Below are 22,442 nucleotides of genomic sequence, written 5' to 3'. Positions count from 1 at the left end.
CATTTGTCAGCTTCCCACCGCCTGGGTTTCCAGCTTCCTCTCAGGGCAAACGGCAGCGTCCCTTTGTCTCCCTGCACCAAGAGCCTCACACCCGACGCTTCATCGCCAGGACTCTGACCTGGCTCCTTCCTCACCCAGGCTTCAGCCGCAGCCCCCAACTCGGGCTGGGCGCTCTGCGTGTCTGGCCTCACCGCTTGACCCCTGCTCCTGCGCCCCCGCAGCCCTCGCTCTCGCTCTCGGGGGTTGCAGGAACCAGGGCAGGACTCGCCCACTGCCCCGCCAGGCGGAGGGGCTGGCGTGCAGCGGGGCCGGGGGAGGGAGACTTCGCGGTCCACCACCTTCCTCCCTGCCCCCCCCCCCGGGGGGGGGTCCTTGGGCATCTCTTCCCTTCGCAGGGCCCTGGCTACGGATCTGCAGTCGAGCGCGGATCCCACTTTGAGTTCCCCTAGAATAGAAGGACCTGGTCTTATCTGGAGGGCGGCACATTGGAGAGGGTAACCCCCCTCCCAGGGGAAGAGCGCAAAATATCAGCAGCCTCTTTCACGCCCGGAGAGAGCCTGCACGGCTGGGGGCCCTGCGCCCCCGCGGGGAAACTGAGGCGGGGAGGGGCGGGGTGGGCGGCCGAGATCGCGCGGCCCCTCGGGCGGCGGGGGGCGCGCCTTGCGGAGTTGGGGTGCGGGCCGGGGCGCGCGCGTGGGCCTCGCGCGCCCGGGCCCGCGGCTCCGAGCTCGGCTGTCGCAGCGCGGCCGCCGGAGAGCCGCGGCCGAGGCGCGGGCGGCGCCAGTGCGCAGGCGCGGCGGGCGGGAGGGGACGCGCTCGGGGCGCGCGCGCGGGGCAGCCGGCGCCCCAACTCGGCCCGCCGCGCCCCGGCGCCTCGCCGCCCGCCCGCCCGCCCGCCCGGCGCCCCGGCCGGCGAGGGGCGCGCCCGCTGCATGGCGCTGGGATGGCGGGGGCGCCGCGCGGCCGAGGCGGCGGCGGAGGCGGAGGCGGAGGCGGCGCGGGCGAGTCTGGGGGCGCCGAGCGGGCGGCAGGGCCGGCTGGCCGGCGCGGGCTGCGGGCGTGCGAAGAGGAGTTCGCGTGCCCCGAGCTGGAGGCGCTGTTCCGCGGCTACACGCTGCGGCTGGAGCAGGCGGCCACGCTGAAGGCACTGGCGGTGCTCAGCCTGCTGGCGGGCGCGCTGGCTGTGGCCGAGCTGCTGGGCGCGCCTGGGCCCGCGCCCGGCCTGGCCAAGGGCTCGCACCCCGTGCACTGCGTGCTCTTCTTGGCGCTGCTCGTGGTCACCAACGTCCGCTCGCTGCAGGTGCCCCAGCTGCAGCAGGTCGGCCAGCTGGCGCTGCTTTTCAGCCTCACCTTCGCGCTGCTCTGCTGTCCCTTCGCGCTCGGCGGCCCCGCCGGGGCCCACGCCGGGGTGGCAGCGGTGCCGGCGGCAGCCGAGCAGGGCGTCTGGCAGCTTCTTTTGGTCACCTTCGTGTCCTATGCCCTGCTGCCCGTGCGCAGCCTGCTGGCCATCGGTTTTGGGCTCGTGGTGGCCGCCTCGCACTTGCTGGTCACGGCTACCCTGGTCCCCGCCAAGCGCCCACGTCTCTGGAGGACGGTGAGTGCCGCCGCCGCGCGCCTGATCGGCCCCGGGACGCACCTGCCCGGGAGGGATGGGGACGCTGAGAGAAGGGCGCGCAGGTGCCGATTGGGCAGATGGGGAAACTGAGGCCCCGAATTGGAGGGGGGACGTTCAAGGTCACTCAGAGAATTGGGGACAGTAGAGACTCGCATCCTGGGGCCGGACTCTTCTGAGTTACAGTCCACAAAGCGCCCCTGGGTGTGGTGGAGTGTGGAGACGGGAGGCAAGCGTGGGGAGAGCCAGGATTGGCCCAAGGTCAGGCAGCTGGTGAACGTCCAAGCGGGGTCTGCCGCTCTCTGGCTGCACCCATCTCCGCAGGAGGGAAGAAGAGTCGGCTCTGGAGCGCCCAGGCAGGCAGGGTTCCTGCAGCCGGCTGTGCGCGCAGCCCCCTGCTCCTCTCCGGTGCACCTGGGGCGAGTGCCAGGCTCTCACAGTCCCCTTCCCAGCCAGGCGGCCACGCGGGCTGTGAAAAGGGGACAAGGACTTTGGCCCCCTCCAGCTGCCCTGGCGTCCAGTTGTGGACCCATTTGGGGTCCAGAAGGACACAGTTTGCCAAGGTCGTCCAGGGCTCTGGTCCCTACTGCCTCGCTCTGCCGCAGCTGGGACCCGGGCTCTCAGCTCCTGAACTTTGTCACTGTCTTTCAGGGTCTGGCAGGACCACGGGGAGGACGCCAATGCTGGCCACTTCCTGCGGGCTCCTCCGGAGCCCAAGGACCCCAGGGATCTGAGGCAGATGTCTGGCAGGGCTTTTGCAGCTTCTCTGTGCAGCCAGACTATCCCATCTGGGCTCGGGGGCCCTGAGAGAGGGTTTTATTTGTGCCTCTGGCTGCATTTTGGCAGGAGGGTGCTGGGAACTGGATTGGAGGAGCCCATCCAAGGAGAGAAGGTGGCCGATGGAGGAGGTGGGGAGACAGGGGGTGAGGGGAGGAAGCTGGACAGGGCTGCCTTTGGGAAGAACAGCTGGGGTGGGGGCGTGATGGGAGTCAGACGGCTGGAGCCTGGGCCCCGCCAGGAGCCCACCACCCAGGGACCAAGGAAGGTGCCCCCAGACGGTGCTGGCCAGGTTGCATGCCATCAGAGGGGCCATGGGACACGGAGAGACAATGCTGGACCTCCATTTCAGGGCTGCTAGAGGACAGCCTGTGTGTGTGGGGGGGGAAGAAAGCAGGGGTGAAGCCAGAGAGGAGGCAGAGATAAAGGCGGAAAAAAGGGAAGGGAGGGGGAGGAAAAAAGGGAAAGGGGCCAGAGGCTGCATGTCCCCAGGGAGGGGACAGGGAGTGTTCTGGACGGTTGGTTCTCCAGCAGGCCTCCCGCCTCGCATCCTATGGGTGTCCCGCGGGGCTTGCTGGATGTTCTGGGGGGGACTCCTCTGCCTCTCCCTCCTCTCCCTCCTCTCCCCCGCAACCCTTCCATGTGCTGTATGTTTGCCCCACCCCCACCCCCCCCCCGCCCCGCCCCAGGAGGTACAACGGACAACCTTTCTATCAGGACCCGAAGGTCAGCCCAGAGGCCAGGTCCGCTCCAGGTGGGGAGGGGGAACCCGGACAGGCCCAGGCTGCAGCCTCCAGGCTGAGTTCTGGAGCCCGAGGTGGGGTTTGGTAGCTGCTTCAGGGAAAGGCTCTCCCGGTGTCTCATCCTTTTGCAATAGCGCATGTTCTGTGTAGCCTATAGTCATTCCTTTTAGAGAATTAAAAGATTAAAAGGGAGAGAGCAGGTGGAGAGGGTAAAGGTGCCCTGGGCATTGAGAGCCCTGCCCCTCCCCCAGGATAGGGTGAGCTCCTGGAATCTGGAGGGGAGGGGAGCCCATCCCAGGAGCAGCTTTTTAGGGAGCAGACATCTGGGGTTCCCTGCTCCTGGCTGGGACTCCCTGGGCCACGCAGGCCCTTTCCTCACCGAGCCTCAGTTTCCCCACCTGCCTAAAGGGCATCACATTGCCCCTGGGGGGCTGTGGCGAGAGTGTAAAGTTGGTTCTGGAAAAGCACATATTTGAAATCTTGTGCCACCTCTCAACCGTTCTGGTTCTTTACAATGTTGGCATTCAAGTCCACGAGTCCATGTAGGTGGTGGTGATATTGACAGATAGATGGGGTTGGATTCGAGAAAGCATATGGTGATCAGACCGCAGGATGCTTCTGGGGTCTCCCTCCCAATTAGGAAATTCGGGGAACCTGTGAAATCTGTCTTTCGTGAGCTCTGCCACTTGGTACTTGAGATCGGAGAAGAAAATGGCCCCGCATTGATGAAGCCTGCCCGTTGCCAATTCCCAGTTCACTGGCCCCCCTGCCATCCGGCAGTGCTCTCACCTGCCAGCGGCACTGCTCCCTCCTTGGGGATGGAATTTCGGGGGCGGGAGCCCTGCTGGGCAGGGGGTGGAGGCTCAAAAGAAGGGAAAAAGGGGCTGGGAGGGGCAGGCAGCCTGCAGGGGTGCTGCCTTTGCTGCATGTATGCCCCAGTAGGAGGGAGCCTGCGCTGGGGATTGAGACCTGGGTTCCAAAGCGGGCTCCCAGAATCCCTGCCCCTCACGGGAGGCTCTGGGGTTTCCCTGCAGCAATCCTGTGCCACCCTGGTGTCTGGGGTTCTGGAGAGGCAGCCCTCTGCTGGGCTCAGGAGAGCCCAGGCCAGCCCAGATGCTGGGAGGCGGATGGTGTGCAGAAAGCCTGCGTGTGACTGCTCAGCTGAAATTCGGGGGGCTGGGGCTCCACCCTCCCCCAGAGGGTGTGCCTGCTGCTGCCTTCCTCGAGAGAGAAAAGAAATGGCCCTATTCCCGCCTAGCCCAGCACCAGCGATGAGCCCCATAAATGTGGATCAGACCGGGTCCCTCCCTCCTCTGGCCCCTCTGCTTGTACCTACACCCAGTCACTCACTTTGATTTAACTGAGCCACTGAGCGGCAGAACTAAAGGCCCACTCAGAGCTGGCAGTGGTGGGTGGGCTGGAGAGCCGGGCCTGGGGGATGGGTGCAGCCGCTGAGGGTCCTGGGGCTTTGAGGGTGTGGGGAGGAGGGGAGGGGGGAGACCAGACATCAGACACGTTCTCTCTGACTCACAGAGCCTGGAGGGGCGAGGCTGGGGGAGGTGACTGCTCAGGGACAGGGCTGGGGAGTGGAGTCCGTGGGGTGCCTGCGAAGGTCATTGCCAGGGAGTGACGGTGGGGGAGATGGGGAGGCGGGTATCTCGGGAGAAAGGTTGCTGGCAGAGGGTGCCCGCCCTGGCCCCTTGGATGCCTTGGCTGTGTCCTCCTCGTGCTGGCTCTCTCCTCACAGTGTCGTGCCCAGGGGGCGGGCATCGCTGCCGTTTCTCAGAGTGGGGGATGGGGGTCCACGGCAGTGTGCAGCTGGCAGCACCGTTTGGTTGCCTGTCAATGTAAAGGAAATAGGTTTAGTGCCTGATGAGTTCTGAACCACAGCAAGGATCACAGAAATCACAGCTCTCCGGGGAGTTCCTGTCGTGACTCATGGGTCACAAACCTGACGAGTATCCAAGGATGCGGGTTCGATCCCTGGCCCCGCTCGGCGGGTTAAGGATGTGGCATTGCCGTGACCTCTCGGGCAGGTCACAGATGTGGCTAAGACCCCGCCTTGCTGTGGCTGTGGTGCAGGCCCGCGGTTGTAGCTGTGATTCAGCCCCTAGCCTGGGAACCTCCATATGCCACAGGTAGGGCCCTAAAAAGCAAATAAAAAAAAAAAAAAAAAAAAAATCACAGCCGTCCTGGAGAAGTGGGGGCTGGCTAGTGTCCCCTACCCCGGCCCTTCCCATTTGAGCCCCTGAGGAAAACTGGTAGGTGACCTCTCTCACCATCACTGGTACCCCTGGGCCAGCGTGTGCCAGCTGCTCACAGGGGCTTTGACCCTTGGCTCCCCTCTCCACCCCAACTACTCCTCTTCCAGGCAGGCCTGGGAGGGGCATGTCTGTTGGGACCTGTGCCCCTCCTGAGCCCAGCCCCTCCTCTGGCTGGACCTCCTCCCCTCTGGTTCTCTGCATCCCCCGTCCTCCCGGCCTCCCTGGACCGTCTGACCAGTGGCCTCTGCTGCCCCGCTCCCCGTGGGGCCCGTCTCCTGTGGCCTGGCTCTCTCCCAGGTGGCCCTCTCCTGCTGCACCCCCTTCCTGACTCCCTGACTCCCCGGCTTCCGCCCCTCACCAGGCCTCCCCCTCTCCCACTCTGGCTGGGTCCTGTCACCTGTTTGCTCACTAGCCCGTGTGGCCGCCTACCTTGGCTGACAGGGCTGCCCGGGCAGGGCTGAAGCAGGGAGAGGGGCAGGTGGCTCCCGTGGCCCAGGCTTGTCCTTGGCTGGACACGCTCCCCTAGGCCTCCGGTCGCTGGGCAGGGCTCAGCCCCACAGCTTCTGCTCTTACTGCCCCTGGTCTCCCATCCCGCCGGTGTCCAGTGCCTCCTCCAGGGTTCCAGGTTCATGTCTGTGGACCCTGCGCCTCCAGCCCCCTTGTCTGATGGGCGGTCCCCTCCCTAGAACCAGTCTCCGTCGCAGCTTGTGTCAATCTGCCCTTGCGCAGCCAGCTCTGGCTGTAAGAAGCAGCTGGAGTCGCCCACACCCACGACCACGGGAACTTAGGGAAGGGGGGCCCAGAGGGGGAGGGGAGGCATCCTGCATCCTGGCATCGGGTGAGGGTTCTACCTGCTCCCCTCCAGGCGGTCCTGTGAGCCTCAGGCTTCTATGTGCTTCCCTGGGATGGGCCAGGAAGGAGCCCCTGTTCTGAGTCTGGCTGCAGCACTGGCTGGACAGCGGTGCTCCACATCTGGGGGAGCTGGGGGCTGGGGGCACAGGAACACCGCCCGCCCTTCAGGACGTTAGTCTTGGGGACTGCAGTCTGTGCTGGGGGAGTGTGTGTGGCCTTTGGCGCATATGGAGGGGACAAGGCAGACTGAGGGCTCCGAGTGACTTCCTGGGGACAGAGCGCTCGGGCCCAGATCCTGGGTGGATGAGGCGGAGGGGCTGCTGGGCCGTGCTGGCTGACTGAGGGACTGGCTGGTTGCCGTGGGACCATGGAGGGAGGGGCAGGCAGGCCAGCTGGCCCTGGGGCTGCAGGCCACAGGAAATATTTGGAGGCCTCCCCCGAGCCGGACCTGTGGGGAAGTGGCTGTCTGCCACTGTCCCCACTCACTGTCGGAGCTGCGGCCCGCCCTTTCCAGGGGCTCCCAGTGGTTCTAGGGCCCTTTTCCTGTCACGTGTCTGAGATCCAGAGGGCCGGGGCCCAGCTCCTGGGTTGACGAGCCACCTGTGCTGTGTTCCCGCAGGCTTGGAGCCCAGAAATGTCTTTAGACCGTCTCCTGACTCGGGTGGGGTGGAACGCCTGGCACCTCTGGGCTGCGCTTGGAGCAGGAGAGCCTCAGGCACAGGACTCACTCTGTGCTTCGGTGACTTCTGAGGTCAGGCCCATGGTTTTGTCAGAGCAGGTGCACCCTCGGGTCCCATCCCTGCAGGGCGGGGCTGGTGCCCAGGGAGGTGGGAGCCCCTCTGGCCATCACTCGATTGTAGGGATCTATGCTTTTCTCTGCCTCAGTGATCCGCGTTTGGCCTGGTTTCAAACGTTTGAAGAGATGCCCGGGATGCTGGTGGCAGGCCGTCTGTCCAGATTGAATGTCTTCTGGCTGTTTCCATTGCTTCTGGCCAGCTGTGCTGTCCGGAGCACTTCTAGAGCCCAGCCCAGCCTGGGTCCCTGACAGCTACCACCAGAGGCCCGTGTCTGCAGGGAGTGGCCTCCCCAGGTCCATGGCTTCGCTCGTGTATGTGCCAGGCTGGGCAGGGGCTGGGGCTGGGGCAGGGAGGCCAGCATGGCAGTCCAGGTGGCCTGGGCAACGCCCCCGAGGGAGATCCTGTTCCTGCCAATGGCAGGCACCTCAGTTTGCACAGAGGCTAAGCCAGGCGGGCGGGGGAGACCCTCCCTACCCTTAGGCGCTGGGTTCCACCAGCTCCCGACCTCAGACGCCAGCCCTAGAAGTGAGTCCCGGCCCCAGGCTGTGTCCAGATGGGGAGATTGTGGGGGGGCTGTACACATGGGACTCAGAACCGTCGGGGGGACGGGTGACAAGGGCCGGGACCCCCACTGGCTGGGTCCCTCTCCCCTCTGTGCTTTGTCAGGTTCATTTCCAGGTGCGGGGCATGGCACAGGGCTGACTCTGCCTTCCCATCCTCTATAGCCCCCCCTACTGCCCATGTCTGTGTCCCTCATGTCCTCGTCCTCCCTGGGTCGTGCTCTGTCCCCTTCAACCCCGGACCCTGGCTTTCTGGACTGGGGGGTGGAAGATCTGCTTTGATATCTGAGCTGCCCTCAGCCCAGGGCCCAGCTGACGCAGAAGAGCTTCCCTGCTGCCTAGGGCTCTGGGCGGGGCCGTGCGGAGCGTGGCTGCAGCTGCGGGTGTGGGGCCATGCGTGTGTACACGCGTGTGAATATGTGTGCATGTGGATGTGTAGTGCATGTGCATCTCTCTGTTCACAGTGGGTGCCAGGATGTCCACGTGTGCACGGACCCTCATGTGCATGGGTGTGAGTGTGTGCCCGTGTGCGTGCACACATCGGTAGCATTCAGAGGCCTGAGTCCCACCCCAGCCAGACCTGCAGAGTCTGGGTATCTGGGTTGGAGGTCGCCCACTCCCCTCAGAACCCAGCACCCGCCTTGTGCCAGGCTTGGTGCAGCGCCTGTGGTCTGAGAGGGCCCACAGCCTGGGCACAGGGACAGCAGGCAGGGCCATCGTGTGTCTAGGTCTGGAGGTGGGGCACTTGGCATGGTGGGCGATTGTGTGGGCTGTGGGGCTGCTGCAGGCCGAGAACCGGGGATCCCAGGCGAGGGTCCCCTTGTGCAGGAAGAGAGGATGCCCGGGGAGGGGCCTGGGTGCAGGGGGACAGGAGGCCACCGAGGGACCCCAGGGTTGGGACTCCCGCCTGTGGCGTGTCAGGATCACCAGACATGCTGGGAGCCTTCTCCCTCCGTGCATGCCGGGCAGAGGGGCCATCCTCACCCTTGGGCACATCCCCAGTGTGAAGGCAGCTTTCTGTCTTGACGCTGCGGTTCAGAGTAACTGTCAGGTTTCCTTTGCTGAAGGAGGCTTTCCGGGAGCAGAGCTGCCTCCAATGGACGAGTGGGCCTTGCTGCACACGCAGCGGCCCTTGGGGGCCCATGGCACCACGTGCCCAGGTTGGGGGAGGTCAGATGCCACACTCCAGACAAGAATGGAGGCTGTCTGAGGACCTGGGACCCTGGCCCTCCAGCCGGCCCTGCTGCTTGGCCCCTTGTCCCCTGCGCCGTCCTCCTGGCGCCCTTCTCGGCGGCTGCCAGCGAGCCCGTGTGAGATGCGCCTGCCACATCTGCACCCACATCTGTATAGCTGGGCGGGGCGTCTGCTCTGGGACACTGTCCCCGCTGGGCGAACTTGGCTGGCCGTGAGCCCTGGGAGGGCAGCGGGCTTCCTTGCAGCCTCGCGCTGGAGAGGCGTGAGGACCTGCTCTGAAGTAGTGCCTTCTCCTTGACGCCCTTGCCTGGTTTCCTTATGGGAGAAACAGTTCCTTGTTACGAGAACGCGGTGCCTTCCTGAAGCCACGGTGGCCAAAGGGATCTGCAGGGCACCCGCTGGAGCTTCTTTTCCAAGGTGGCTGCTTCCCCAGATACCACGAGGCCTGCCGCGTGGGTAAGATGCTTGGTGAGCACATCTGGGGAGTCACTGGTTTAGCCTAAGGGTTTGGAACTATCTCTGTTACGTGATCTTTTTTTTTGGCCACGCCTGCATGTGAAAGTTCTCGGGCCAAGGATCGAAGCCGAGCCACAGCAGCCACCTGAGCCGCTGTAGCGATAACACTGGATCCTTCACCCACCATAAGGGAGCCCACCTGATACGTTATTTTAAAGCCAATCTTCACTTCCAGAAATTCCAAGGGGTTGCCAGGTACTCACCGTGTCCCCGGGGGACCCTGCAGTGGGACCCATTTCTGAAGTTACTTGTTCAAGGGTCAGAGATGAGGCGTGAGCTAAGAGCCTCTTTGTGGCTAGAGTCGGTGTCCAGGTGTCTGACGGTGAATGGAGCTGCTGAAAGAGTGCAGGTGCTATGGATAGGTGGGTGGGGACTTGGGGGCACCCAGCTTGCTTGAACCAGGGCTGTGCCCCAGAAGGTGGGCGAGCCGGGGCCAGCACCAGGAAGTGCCCTTGATGAAGAGGCTGAGGGTGACATAGCACTGCACCCTGGACCCCCCTGCCCCTACCTGGGTGTGGCAACCACAGCCTGGCCGGACTCAGCTTCAGCGCTTGGAATCCCCAGTGGCTGGAGCTCAGAGGAGCGCACCAGAATCTTTTCCTTGGAGTTCCTGTCATGGCTCAGTGGAAATGAATCCGACTAGCATCCATGAGGATGCAGGTTCAATCCCTGGCCTCGCTCAGTGGGTTAAGGATCCGGCGTTGCCGCGAGTGTGGTTTAGGTTGCAGATGCGGCTCCTGTGTTGCTGTGGCTGTGGTGTAGGCTGGCAGCTGTAGCTCTGATTCTACCTCTAGCCTGGGAACCTCATGTGCCGCAGACATGGCCCTAAAAAAAACAACAAAAAAGAATCTTTTACTTTATAACTTGTTCTTATTTCATTTTTATGATTGAAACTTCAAAGGTACATGGAGTAGAGGGACCAGCAGGGCCATTTCTTGGGTACAAGCCCTGAACTCCAACAAGCTGTCAACATTCTACCCTTCTTCTTTCAAAAGACAGTAATCCTAAACATTTTTATTAATTTGAAAACAGAGAGCTAATAGGCAATTATGTTAATTTGACAAAACACTTGTGAGTGATGTTGAAAAGCCAGCCAGGCTTTTAAAAAATGACAGGAGCACCACCCAGCCTGGTGACAGGGCAGAGGCAGGAAGGGGTCCCAGTCAGAGCGCCGGCAGGGAGGCGCTGAGAGGGACCTCTCGTCCACACCGCTGGCTCCTCAGCAGGAAAGGCTCCGAGTCCTGTGCTGGGACCATCTGGGCGGAGCCAGGATGACAAGGGAACAAGTTTAGTGGAGAAGTTTGAATACTAGATGGGGTGCTCTTGGGGTGCCTCGGGATTGGGGGGTCAGAAGGCTACAGAGTAAAGGGAAGGAAGCCCTTGCAGGCAGAGGCACCAGTGAGAGAGTGTGGTGCCTGGGAGAGTGTGGTCTCCCCAGAGCTTCACACTGTGTGCACCCCGCCTGGCACCCCGGGTGGGGGAAGGGGACAGAGAGACCCTCCTGGGAGAGTGGGCAGAGCACAGTCTTATTTTTATTACAGAAATTTGCTGTGGAGGTGGGACCCTGTCCTGGAGACCATGGGGTCGCGAGAGCAGTGACAGAGGGTGCAGGTGCAGTGGGATTTTGAGAGTCCTGGCCAGGGGGTGTGGGTGCAGTGACCACGGGCGATGCTGGTCCCAGCAGATATTCTTCCGCTAACATTTGAACTGTTTTCTTAATTGCCACGAACCTTGTAAACTGGTTTTTTCTTTGCCGTGTGTGTTATTTCCCCTTAGAAGGGTCCCTCTGAGAAGAACACACATCAGGCCACTGCTTTTCCTGTTTAACTGTCCAGTGTGTAAATCCTAAGTGCCCTTCATTCCTGAGGTGCCGGTGTGTGTGTGTGTGTGTGTGTGTGTGTGTGTGTGTGTGGTCCTCCCTGAAGCCCCTCGGGGATGGGCTGGGGTCCGCTGGGTCCAGGTCTGACCTGGGTGCTTAGTTCTTTCCCCGTCTGGCTTCTCGTCATGTACTTGGGGCTGACCACATGCCTTTGGGGCGAGCCCAGAAGAATTTCACTGCAGGACAGAGGGCCGGGGACGTGAATGTGTGAAACTCAGGTCACATGTGCTTCGGCACCTAAAGGGGGCTTGGCTCCATCTCTCAGCCCCCCCGCCCCCAGCCCTGTTCTGAGGTGGACCCTTCCCCCTGGAGGAAAGGGAGGAGTTTCAGGGGTGGGGGGCTCAGGGTCGAGGCTCGGGCCCTGTGTCTACCTGGACTTGGTCACTGTGCTGGGGGGAGAACTCTTGGCCAGGTGGGATCAGGCCCCGCCTGCCTGAGCCCTGTGGGATTGGCGCGAGCCTGGGTCTCACCCCGGAAGCAGTGCAGGGCAGACCCCGTCCCTGGGTCCCCATGGGGACCAGGGCCCTGAGCAGCCCCTTGGCTGGGACCACAGTAGCCCCAGTGGTCCTGGTGCCATCACCCCTGGGGAGAGCTGCCCCAGGCAGGGTGTGGTCCTGCTGATCCCTGGTCATAGTTTATGGGCAGCTGTGTGCCAGCCCCAGCCTGGCCTCGGAGCCCAGAGGATGGGCTGCCTTGCCACACTGAAGAGGCATCTGTTTGGCCAGTGTCTGCTGCCAGAGGGTCCCCAGGAGTGGGGGCACTTGGAGATCCCCCCGGGAGGCAGTCCACAGAGGGGCGTTGAGATGGGCCACAAGCCTTTCCCACGTGGCCCTCACAGATGCCTGGGCACAGTTCCCCTGCGTACCATCTGCTGATGGGGCAGGAAGCCTCCAGCTCACCTGGCCTGGCGAGATGAGCGCCGCCTTTGGTGACCCCGCCCCTACTCCCCTGCTCCAGGTTACCTTGCCTGGCCTGGCTTCTAACTCACCTGGTCCAGGTGCCGTTCTGGGGAACTTCCTGGAGAGCCCACGTTGACCTGCTGCTGTTGCCTCCTTGTGCTGAGCAGTGAGTGACGTCAGGATCCCCAGGGACCTGCCAGGAGCGAGGCCGGCCTGGACTGGGCCTCCCCTGAGGAGGGCCTGGGATCGAACTCCTGCTCCAGCTGTGGCGGGTGAGGCTTCCTGATGCCACCTCTCTCCCCACTCCCCCCCGCAGCCTGTGGTCACCTCCGTCTCTGAGAAGCTCACGGTGACCCCAGCTGTTTCTGCACAGCAGGCGCTAAGCCATGTGCCTGTTCTCTGCACCTCTGGCCAGGTGATGAGTTCAGAGAACTTCATGGGAAGAATGAAAAGTCCTGACCCCCTGGGGAGAACCTTGGGGGTGGCTGGTTTGGATCAGGAGCTGCAGTGGGCGTGTGGGGAAGCTCTGGTCTGGGAAGATGTGGGGGCACGCCCGGTCCCCGTGCTTGACATCAAGGGGGCTCCAGGTGGGAGTGACAGGTGGTTGGCGGATGCCCCACCCAGTCTTCCTGAAGCCTCCCTTTCCGCCAGTGACCCCGTTTCAAGATATCACTTTGATGGGGTCCCCTGGAGTAGGGGGCAGCTCCCAGCCCACTGGGCGGGGAGGAGTGGGGGCAGTTTCCTACTGTGTGAAGGGCCCGCAGGTGGTTGGAAGGTGGGGTGGAGTGGGAGTTCGGGCTTTGCGAGGGAGCCGCTCAGGTTTCCTAACTGCGGTTGGTGGTGGTCCTGCTCGCAAGACAGTTTTGCAGCTGATCGAAGTGGGGAGGTGAGGAGGTTCCCCTGTGGTTCAGGGGTGACAGGCCCGACTAGTGTCCACGAGGTTGCAGGTTCGATCCCTGGCCTTGCTCAGTGGGTGAAGGATCCAGCATTGCTGTGAGCTGTGGTGTAAGTTGCAGACGTGGCTCGGATCCCGTGTGGCTGTGGCTGTGGCTGTGGTGTTGGCCGGCAGCTGCAGCTCTGATTGGACCCCTAGCTTGGGAACCTCCATATGCCCCAGGTGCAGCCCAAAAAAGCAAAAAAGAAAAAAGAAAAAAAAAAAAGAAATGGGGGAGGAGAGTTAGTGGGAGGGAGCAAGGAAGAAGAGCTGCTCCCTCTGGGTGGGTCCTGGAGGCGTCGAGCCCAGCGAGGGTGGGGAGCTGGCGGGGGCCGCGGCTCTGGGGGCTTGGGGAGCCCCCCCACGTGCAGCAGTGAGGGCCGCCAGCAGCTCTCCGCCCAGCCTCTGCTCTTGGGAGGGGCCTCGACCACACACTTGGCAAAGGGGTGTGTGTGTGTGTGTGTGTGTGTGTGTGTGTGTGCACGCGCGCGCATGGCCTGGGACTCTGGCAGGTGAGGACACTGGCTCCTGTACACCCCCCGCCCTCCCGCCCCCAGGACGCCCCATTCCTGTCTGTGATCTAACCTCAAGGATGGGAGAAGGGAAGCTCCGATGCTGAGAAAACCCCAGGGAGGTGGTGTGTGACCTGAGCGCAGGGCGGGGATGTAAGGACTCTCCAAGAGGCATTTTCCTGCAGAAGTCTTTGCTCCTGTGTCGCAAGAGGAACAGCGTATTGGGAATTGCAGAGAATGCCCTTGAAAGGTCATGGGTGTGAGAAAGACACCGTTCACTGTACTCAGTGATTCTGAACGTGTGTCCTGCCCCCAGCGTGGGTGCCCGGGAAGCCCTGGGGGGTCCGCTTGGGGGAGGGGATACAGATATAAGGGGGTTTTATGTTTTTGCACAACTCGTCGCCCTCCCCGCTTTGCCCTCCTGGCTGGGTCTGTAGCTTTGTGGTCACTGCGGACTCGGAAGAGGCCTCATTTCCAGGGGCCAGACCAGGCCTGTTTATTTGCAGTCCAGCCTCGGACCGCACTCAGAGCGCACCTCCTCCAGCCCCGGCAAGGCCCGCCTGGCCCCCTGGGACCTGGAGTGCCCGGGGTGGGAGGGCCCTGCCTGACACAGGGGATCTGGACCGTTCATGCGGGCTGCTGACCAGTCCCCCCCCCCGCCCCCGGGCGCCTGCCCAATACGCGGTGCCAGCTTCTCTCTGCTCCACAGCTGCCTCCCCAAGGGGCCGATGGACACCAGGTGCCCATTGTGGGGTGGGGCTGGCTGCCTGCCCGCGGGCAGAGGGCGGATGAGCTGCTGTGGCCAGACACACCTGTCTCCAGGTCACCTCACCTGTTTCCCCGCTGTGCTTCCCCTGCTGGCTGTCTGCCCAGGTCACAGGGCGGGGGTCTGCTTTGAAGCATTGGCCCCGCTCCTGGCGGCCCAGGAGGGGATCTGAGCATGTCCCCCCCGCTCCCCTGCGCTGGCTGTGGGTGCTGCCCACCTGCTGTGGTGCTAGGTTTGCGCCTCCGAGCCAGCGCTCTGCAGAGCTGATGCACGGGGCACAGGACTTTCTGCGGGGTCAGCGCCCCGTGCAGAGATCACCCACTTCCTGTCCTGCGGTTTCTGTTTTTTGCAGTCAGGTTGGACGAGGCTGCCTCGTCCGAGGCAGGCACGCTCCTTGGTGTGATGGCCTTAAGAGGTCTGGTTAGTCGGCGAGGCTGGTTCCCTGAGCAGAGCTGAGCCCTTCCCCACCTCCCACGGCCACGACCACCTCCAGTGTGTTCTGGGCAGGTTCAAGAAGCGACAGGGTGATGTCTACACAGGAAGGGCCGAGCAGACACCCAGCTGGAGACGTGCCTGCACTGGGGAGGGCACGACTGGCTGGGCCAAGCTGAAGGTGTTGGTTTGGGGCCTTTGGCACAGGGTTGGGGTCCCAAGTTGAGTGTGGATGAGACAGCAGGAGGGGTGGGTGTTTGCGGTGGAGAGGGATCTGGGTGTGAGGCGTGGACCAGAGGAGGCTGGGGAGGGGGCTCCGGGGAGGGGAGCTGATGGCCCTGAGCAGGGGGCGCTGGTCACTGGGACTTGAGCCTGGGCTCAGGATGTGTAGAGCGAGGACGCGGGTGGGGGTGGGGTGGGGGCTTGTCACTCCCAGGAAGCTCTGGGTGTGTGGTGCTCAGCCTCCACCCCACACGCACCCTCCCCGAGCTCAGAACCCCCCACCTGTTTCCGCGCCAACACGACTCCTGCTGCTAGAGTGAACCCACGCCCCCTCCAGGCCACACCTGCCAGCAGGTGACCTCTGGGCCCATCTTCCTCTGCCTTGTCACCCTCATCACTGATCCCCGATTCGGTAGCTGGTCCAGAAACCTCTCTGTCCCAGGGGGCAGGGGCTGCGCCTCCTGTCACTGCCGTGTGCCCATCACCATGGCTCCTGATCATGGGCTGTGTGTGAATGAAGAGGGGGCAGGTGTGCCACAGCTTTGCCGTCTTGTTTTCCTGGGGGGGTATGACTATGAATGCAGAGTGCCAGGCAGGGGAGCCCTCCCCGCATCTCTGCTCCTGCCTTGCCCTGCCCACCAGACTCCAGCTGTTGGCCGGGCTGTGGGGCTTTTCTCCGTGTGAGCAGCTCAGCGGCGTTGACGAGGCAGCCAGGTACCAGTGACCACCCAGCTGGGCCTCGGTGTCCCTGGGGGATCACCACGGCCGGAGTTAAGGGAAGGAGTGACGAGGGTGGGTGTAGAGGCGGTGACAGGGTGGGGCTCCTGGTGACCCAGCCCACCCTGCTACTGATTTTACCCCTGACCCTCTGTCCAGCCTCTGCTGGTTCTTCTCCCCCAGCCTGTGCCTCACTTCTCTGCCCAGACCTCAGGGGGGACCCCCACCTTCCCCTACTTCTGTCCAGGCTGGCGGAGGCCTTGCTGTCTGGCAAAGCTCTGCCAGGCCCGCGGGTGACCTGCAGAAGCTGTGGGGGCACCGGGCTGGTGGGGCATCTCCCGAGAGGGTGCCGTGTGTTCTGTGTGCTACGTGATCCAAACCTTTGGGGAGGCTGGGAGGCGGCAGGTGGAAGCCATGGGCGATTCAGCGTCTACGGGGAGAGAAGTGCATTTTGTGCAAAGACGCACTATCGTTTGCATTTTTGGAAATGTGGTGTTCACTCCTGTGGCTGCGGGCATTTTAAACACACTCAGTACACATTTAAATATTGACTCTGGCCAACTGTCATTTCTTGTTTCCTATATACTGGTCTTCCTGGTGCCACCAGACACGTGCCTGCATCAACAGACTGGCATGAGCTGATCCCTAAACAGAGCAGATGGCCCTTTAGACACAGCAAACACTGCCTGATACGGGGGCCCCAGCACAGCCTCCCTTGGTACAGCCAATGCTGGTCACCCACGCCGGGTGAGAGATTGACGGGCTCCGAGGAAGTATTTGTGTTTAGCCCTACACCTGGTTAAAGCACGGATGCCCCAGCTCGGGGCAGCCTCAGGCTTGGAGATGTTTCAAGTCGCCATGAAGGAGATCAGGGCCACACGGAGGTGTCCAGGGTCACATGCAGACAGTCAGGTCACACGGAGATGACGAGGTCACCTGGAGGTGATGACATCGCCTGGAGATGGTCAGGAGACCTGGTGATGATGTCACATGGAGCTGTCCAGGGTCACATGGAGATGCCTAGGTCGCAGTGAGATGTTCAGGGTGACAGTGGGCACCATTTTAGTAGGACTTTCGGCCGCTCTCCTGGCCCCCGCTCGGGACAGCCGTCCCTCTCTGGGTGGCAGAGGTAGGGTCCGGGAGGTGATTGCAGGCCAGTGTCTGCACACGATCTGCGGGCTCTGAGCACAGGCCCGTCCTCTCCATCGGGCATGTGTGAGACGTGTTTGTTGGGAGCTCACTCCCCCAGTGGGGGGTGTCTAGGGAGATGGCCATTGTTTGCTGGGGTCCTGCAGAGTCAAGTCCCTCGGCCTGCTTCCTGTCACCTCCTGTGAACAGCTCTCGTGTCTCTAGGTGACATTGTTGCCGACCGCGACCTCCTGGGTCCCGCCTGTCCTCATCCCACAGCTCGTCCTGCTCGGGACGCCTTGCCCGTCACTGCCGGGGCTCTGACGGGAGCTCTCTGACCAAGGACAACTGTCCCGCCGCTACGGTGTTTCTTTGTCCCGTGTAACCGAGTCTGGCGGTCAGTCCTGGGTGGGGAGGATTTCTGGGTAATCCATGAGGAGAGGGGTCCCCTGGAACCTGCAGGAGGTGCCAGACTTTCATCAGGCACAAAAGCATCCACTTTGCAGCAACCGAGGGGCAGCGGTTGGTGCAATGCTTATATACACTGCCGTCCCAAGGGGAGGCGGGTGGGCATTGTCTCTGTGGGTGGCCTGGGGGTCTCAGGGGAATGTGCTGGGGTCCTGCTGGTCCCTGAGAGGCACCCGGGTCTGGTCCTGGGACCTGCGGCCATGAGAGGCAGACCCGCTGAGGAGGCCGAGGAGGGGAAGCGGGGTCTGATCCTCCCCCAGGCCTGCCACTCTGTGAACAGCGACCTGGGGCAAGGGAGTCCTTCGCCCCTTGTGGGCTCCTGCGACGTCCCCCGAGCTCAGTCCTGGGCTGTCTGGACCAGATGTGAGTCCAGGCAGGTGAAAGCGGGAAGCCGTGACACGCTGCGGCCCTTGGACGGCCTACCCGAACTTCCCTACGCGGTGTCTTTCCTGGTTGAGCAGGTCCCATCCCCGAGTCTGGGCTGTGGCTGTGCTGGAGGGGCTCTTCTCGGCTGGGCCCCTTGCTCACTTCTTGTCTCTCGATGTGGAGTGACAGCCCGGGGACATCAGAGGCTCCGGATGCTGTGTTCTCTTCATCCTCATACGTGCATCACAGGTGTTCACTTTATGCACAAATGCCATTCTTTCTTCCTTTTGTTTTTATATTGATTGTTGGATTGCTTGCTTTTTAGGGCCACACCCATGGCATATGGAGGTTCCCAGGCTAGGAGTCGAATCGGAGCTACAGCTGCTGGTCTACGCCACGGGCACAGCCATGCGGGATCCAAGCCACCTCTGCAACCTACGCCACAGCTCATGGCAACGCCAGATCCTTCACCCACTGAGCGAGGCCAGGGATCGAACTCGCATCCTCAAGGATGTTAGTTGGGTTCATTACTACTGAGCCTCAGTGGGAGCTCCCTTTTGCTTTCAATCGGCTCTCCTTCGCTGCTTCTCTCTAGCGCTTTCCATGGGGCCTCTGGGGGAGCAACCACAGTCTTCGTGTCCGAACCTTCTAGGTGTAAGGGTTTCCTCGGGCTATTGTAACAAAGGGCCCAGACTGGGTGGCTCGAACAGCAGACATTGCTCCCCAGAGTCCTGGAGGCTGGTTTCTCCAGAGGCCTCTCCCCTTGGCGCGTCGATGGCCGTCTTGTCCCCGTGTCCTCGCGCGGTCATTGCTCTGAGCGTGTCTGTGGCCTGATCTCCCGTAAAGGCGCCGGTCATGCTGGATTCGGACCCCACCCTCCTGGCCTCCCTCTCACTCCATCCCCTGTTGAAAGACCGTCTCCGCTCACAGGTGCACTCCGGGGTATTGGGGGGCAGGACGTTCACGTGAGTTTTGGGGGACACACCTTGCATCCTCGTGTGCTGTCGCATGATGTGACACGCGTAGAGCATGGGAGGCCCCCGTGCGGGCTGAGGGCTGAGGCTGCTGTCCTGGCTCGTGACCGCGTGAAACCGGCTTTGCACTGGCATCTGGCCGGTGTGGTCGTTCCACGGGCTGCTGCTCGGAGGACATTTAGGCCCCGGGTGCAGCCCCCTGTGTGTTCTCTCCCCTCCAGCTCGGTGCCAACGCCCTGCTCTTCCTGAGCGTGAACATGTACGGGGTCTTTGTGAGGCTCCTGGCCGAGCGCTCCCAGAGGAAGGCCTTCCTGCAGGCCCGGAACTGCATCGAGGACCGGCTGCGGCTGGAGGATGAGAACGAGAAGCAGGTCAGTGCCTGGGGTCCTGCCGGAGGGACACGGGGGGATGCAGGGTGGGGAGCACGGGGCGGCATGGCCTTCTCACACGGTCCCTGGGTGTGGGGCCCAACCTGGCCTGCCTGGGGGCGGGTGGGGGCCTCAGGCCCTGCCGGCCCCTCTGCCTTTGTGGGCCACCCCGCATCCGGTCAGAGATGGGGGCGGAGGTGGAAGAAATGCCGCCCCCTGTCATCCTTTGGCCTCGATTTACCTGCGGGTGACCTGAGGAACCGGGCTGTGGAGGAGGCGTCCAGGCAGCTTTGAAGGACTCAGGTGGGGGCGGAGAAGGGCTGCCTTTGGTGCCGCTCGAGGCGGCTGAGCTGCTAGGAAAGGACGGTCCCCCTAGACGCACACACACCGGCAGCTTGGCCTGAGCCTGCCGAGCACCCTGCCCGCCAGGCCTGCTGGGACTCCAGCACTGTCCCCTCCAGTCTAAAGGGTGCAGGCTTGGAGGAGCTGGGCTGGGTTTCCAGCAAACGTCCCCCACCCCCCGCTGCCCTGCTCCCCCAACTCTGGTCAGTGATGTCGCCTCTGCTGCTGTTCTGGGGCCTCGAAGATGGTCTGAGACCTCTGGGTGGGGCGTTACCTGGGAGCACCCAGGCTCCTGCGCTGCACCAAAGTGCTGAAGGTGGAGGCTTGTTTCCCTGGGTGGGGGTGGGGTGGGGGGCGTGGGATTGGTTTATAAATGAGGTGCTATTTTTATTGTAAATCCAAGGCATTAAGTGCAGACTGTACATTAAAAAATGTTCACATGTCCACGTATAGGCGTTAGAACGAACCTCGTGCTTATAGTAAAAGCTGAATATCACTTAGAAATAGGTGGTGTGTGTGTATTTTGCTCACGTGTTTGGATCTGTGGGTGGCATATGTGTGTGCAGGATTTGTGTCGGTGTGTGTATGTGCACACATGTGATGTGCCAAGTGTGCGTCATGTGTGCCCCTGCAAGTGTGAATACGTACACGTACCCATTGTATGTTTGTGGATATGTGGGGCACGTGTGCAAACGTGTCTGTGGGCACGTGTGTGCACGTATGTGTTTGCCTTCATGTGGACTGTGTGTGTGCCTGCCTATATGTCTGTGTGCTGGTGGATGTGTGCGCGTATGTCCTCGCGTGGACGGGTGTGTATGAGTGTGCACGCACACACATGCACCAGTATGAAGAGCGTGTCTTCTGGGGCTGCGCCCTGAGCGCTGTCCCAGATCAGCGTCGTCAGCACCCGTGGCGTCCGTGTGGCTGAGAGGCCTTGAGCCTTCACCGCCTCCGCGAGACCCCAGAGGGGGTCTGGGGGCCGTTCTTGTGCGTGTCTGAATCTTCCTTTGCTCCCTGTTTTTCGCGCCTCTCCATCTCCTTTCGAATCTCTTCCTTTCCCACTGGCTCTGATTTCGGCTTTCATTTCTTTTCTTACGTTTGCTGCCTCTCCTATTGACTACCCAGTTTTCCAGCTTGCTGTGCCCCCTGTCCTGCCAGTGGGTTCTGTCTGTCGATGGCGAGGGTGCGGGCTGTGGCACGGCCGCTCTTGCTGCCCGCAAGCGTGCATCTCCCCGCTGCCCGCCCTGGGGACGGGGGCCGAGGAAGCACTCGTGCTCTGAGCAGCTGCAAGCTCAGCGTCTGCCGCTGTACGTGTGTCATTTCACTGCATTCCAAGAGCCAGGGTGTCTTTTCTCGGTCCCACAGCTGAGGAGGCTCAGAGATGGCATCTGAGGTCTAACCACAGACCTGAGGTTCACAAGCAGGAAATCAGCAAAATGGTAGATGGCTCCAATCCCATCAGCCCGACCGAAGCTCTGCGCTTTCAAGTTTTCTCCCCAGGGGGATTCTCTCCCCGCCCCTTCCTGCTACATCATCATTTCAGTGTAGACATCATTTTATTCTCTGCATTTTGACCACTTCCCACAGGTGTATCCACCGGTGCTCTAAAGGTCACTTAAGACGGCTCCTGCTTCCTCTCCGCGTCTGACACCGATAGATACCGTGGCTTTAAAAGTGTTTCTTCCTCCTGAGCATCTGTTTTTTATTACAGTTGATGTACAGTGTTGTGCCCACTTCTGCTCTACTGCAAAGTGACGCAGTCACACAGGTATACGTGGTCCTCTGCTCACGTTACCTTCCACCGTGTTCTATCACAAGGCGCTGGACAGGGTTGCCTGTGCTGTACGGGATGCAACCAGAGCCTCTCTTACCAAGTGAAGTAACTCACGAGCATCTTTACTGAGACTCGAATTATGCCTTGGCTACGTTCTCAGGAATGTGGGTACCATGTCATTTCTCTCCCGGGTCCTGGTTTTTTCCCCAGACATGCGGGGCTTCATTTTCTCTTTATAAGTCATGGTTACCTCGGAGGCAGTGGGTCTGTGAGTGGGATCCTGGAGCCAGCAGTGTCAGCCTTGCAGCGGGCCTGCCGGAAATGCAGATTCTCAGGCCTACCCTGGGTTTTTGTTGCTGGTTTTTTTCTTTTGTTTGTTTTGTTTTGTTTTTTGTCTTTTTGTCCTTTTAAGGGCCGCATCCACAGCATATGGAAGTTCCCAGGCTAGGGGTGGAATTGGCGCTGCAGCTACCAGCCTACGCCACAGCCACAGCAACACCAGATCCGAGCCGTGTCTGCCACCTACACCACAGGGCATGGCAACGCCGGATCCTTAACCCACTGAGCGAGGCCAGGGATTGAACCTGTATCCTCATGGATGCTAGTTGGGTTCATAACCGCTGAGCCATAATGGGACTGGCTCTGAAATGCAGACACCCAATCTCAGAACCTTGGCCTCTTCCGGCTGCTGGACCATTGTGGTTCTGGACAGGAGTCAGCAGGTGGGCACTGTTGAGATGCTCCCGCTGCAGAATCCTGGGCAGCGACGTGGAGACCGCAGGCCCTTCCCCGTGCTCTCCAGATCTGACGCCAACATTGGCCTCGCTGGGGCTGAGTGTGACTTTGTGGGGTAGGATTGTGTCATTGAATTCCAGTGCTGGGTTAGCTTCAGGTGTCCAGCGGGTGATTCAGCTATGTAGGTTTTAGGGTGCGCTTCGCCTCAAACCTTGGGCAGAGACCAGGGTGCCTCTGTGTGCTTGGAGCCCGCCCGTAGCCAGGAAGGACCTGTGGCCATTCTGTTCCTGGAATCGCTGACTTTGCGACAACCCTGTGAAGAAAGGTGATAAGAGCACCAGGAATCAGGAGCCCCCCCCCAACCCCACACCGCATATTGTTGAGAACTAATAGCCCTGCAGTTGCTCCTTTAAAAGAAAGTCCAGCTGCTTTGGCTCTGAGATCTGGGTTTTTATTTATCTCCTGCCCTGCTCCCTGCAGGAGTGGGCAAGACTGGTCTCCCCAGACCAGCCTCCAAGAGCAACGCCTCCTTCAGCGTGTCTGCACAGGGGAATGTGAGGATTGGTCTGGCCTCCTCGGGCAGCCTGCAGCACCAGAGGGGATGGGAGAGG

The 22,442-nt window shown here is 61.8% G+C and overlaps 1 protein-coding gene across 2 annotated transcripts in view; it reads left to right on the top strand.

The window, feature by feature from the left end:
* Positions 944 to 22,442, top strand: part of ADCY1 (adenylate cyclase 1) — a 99,978-nt gene continuing 78,479 nt past the window's right edge. The window contains exons 1-2 of one of the 2 annotated variants that reach the window (XM_021078661.1): positions 944 to 1,594; positions 18,834 to 18,983. In XM_021078661.1, the coding sequence (XP_020934320.1) occupies positions 944 to 1,594; positions 18,834 to 18,983 (801 nt within the window). The remainder of the gene's footprint in view (positions 1,595 to 18,833; positions 18,984 to 22,442) is intronic. The other variant, XR_002340263.1, reaches the window with a different exon arrangement.

This window comes from Sus scrofa, chromosome 18 (assembly GCF_000003025.6).
Source record: "Sus scrofa isolate TJ Tabasco breed Duroc chromosome 18, Sscrofa11.1, whole genome shotgun sequence".
NCBI lineage: Eukaryota > Metazoa > Chordata > Mammalia > Artiodactyla > Suidae > Sus > Sus scrofa.
Note: the sequence above shows the minus strand (reverse complement) of the source record. Positions and strands in the feature narration are given on the sequence as shown.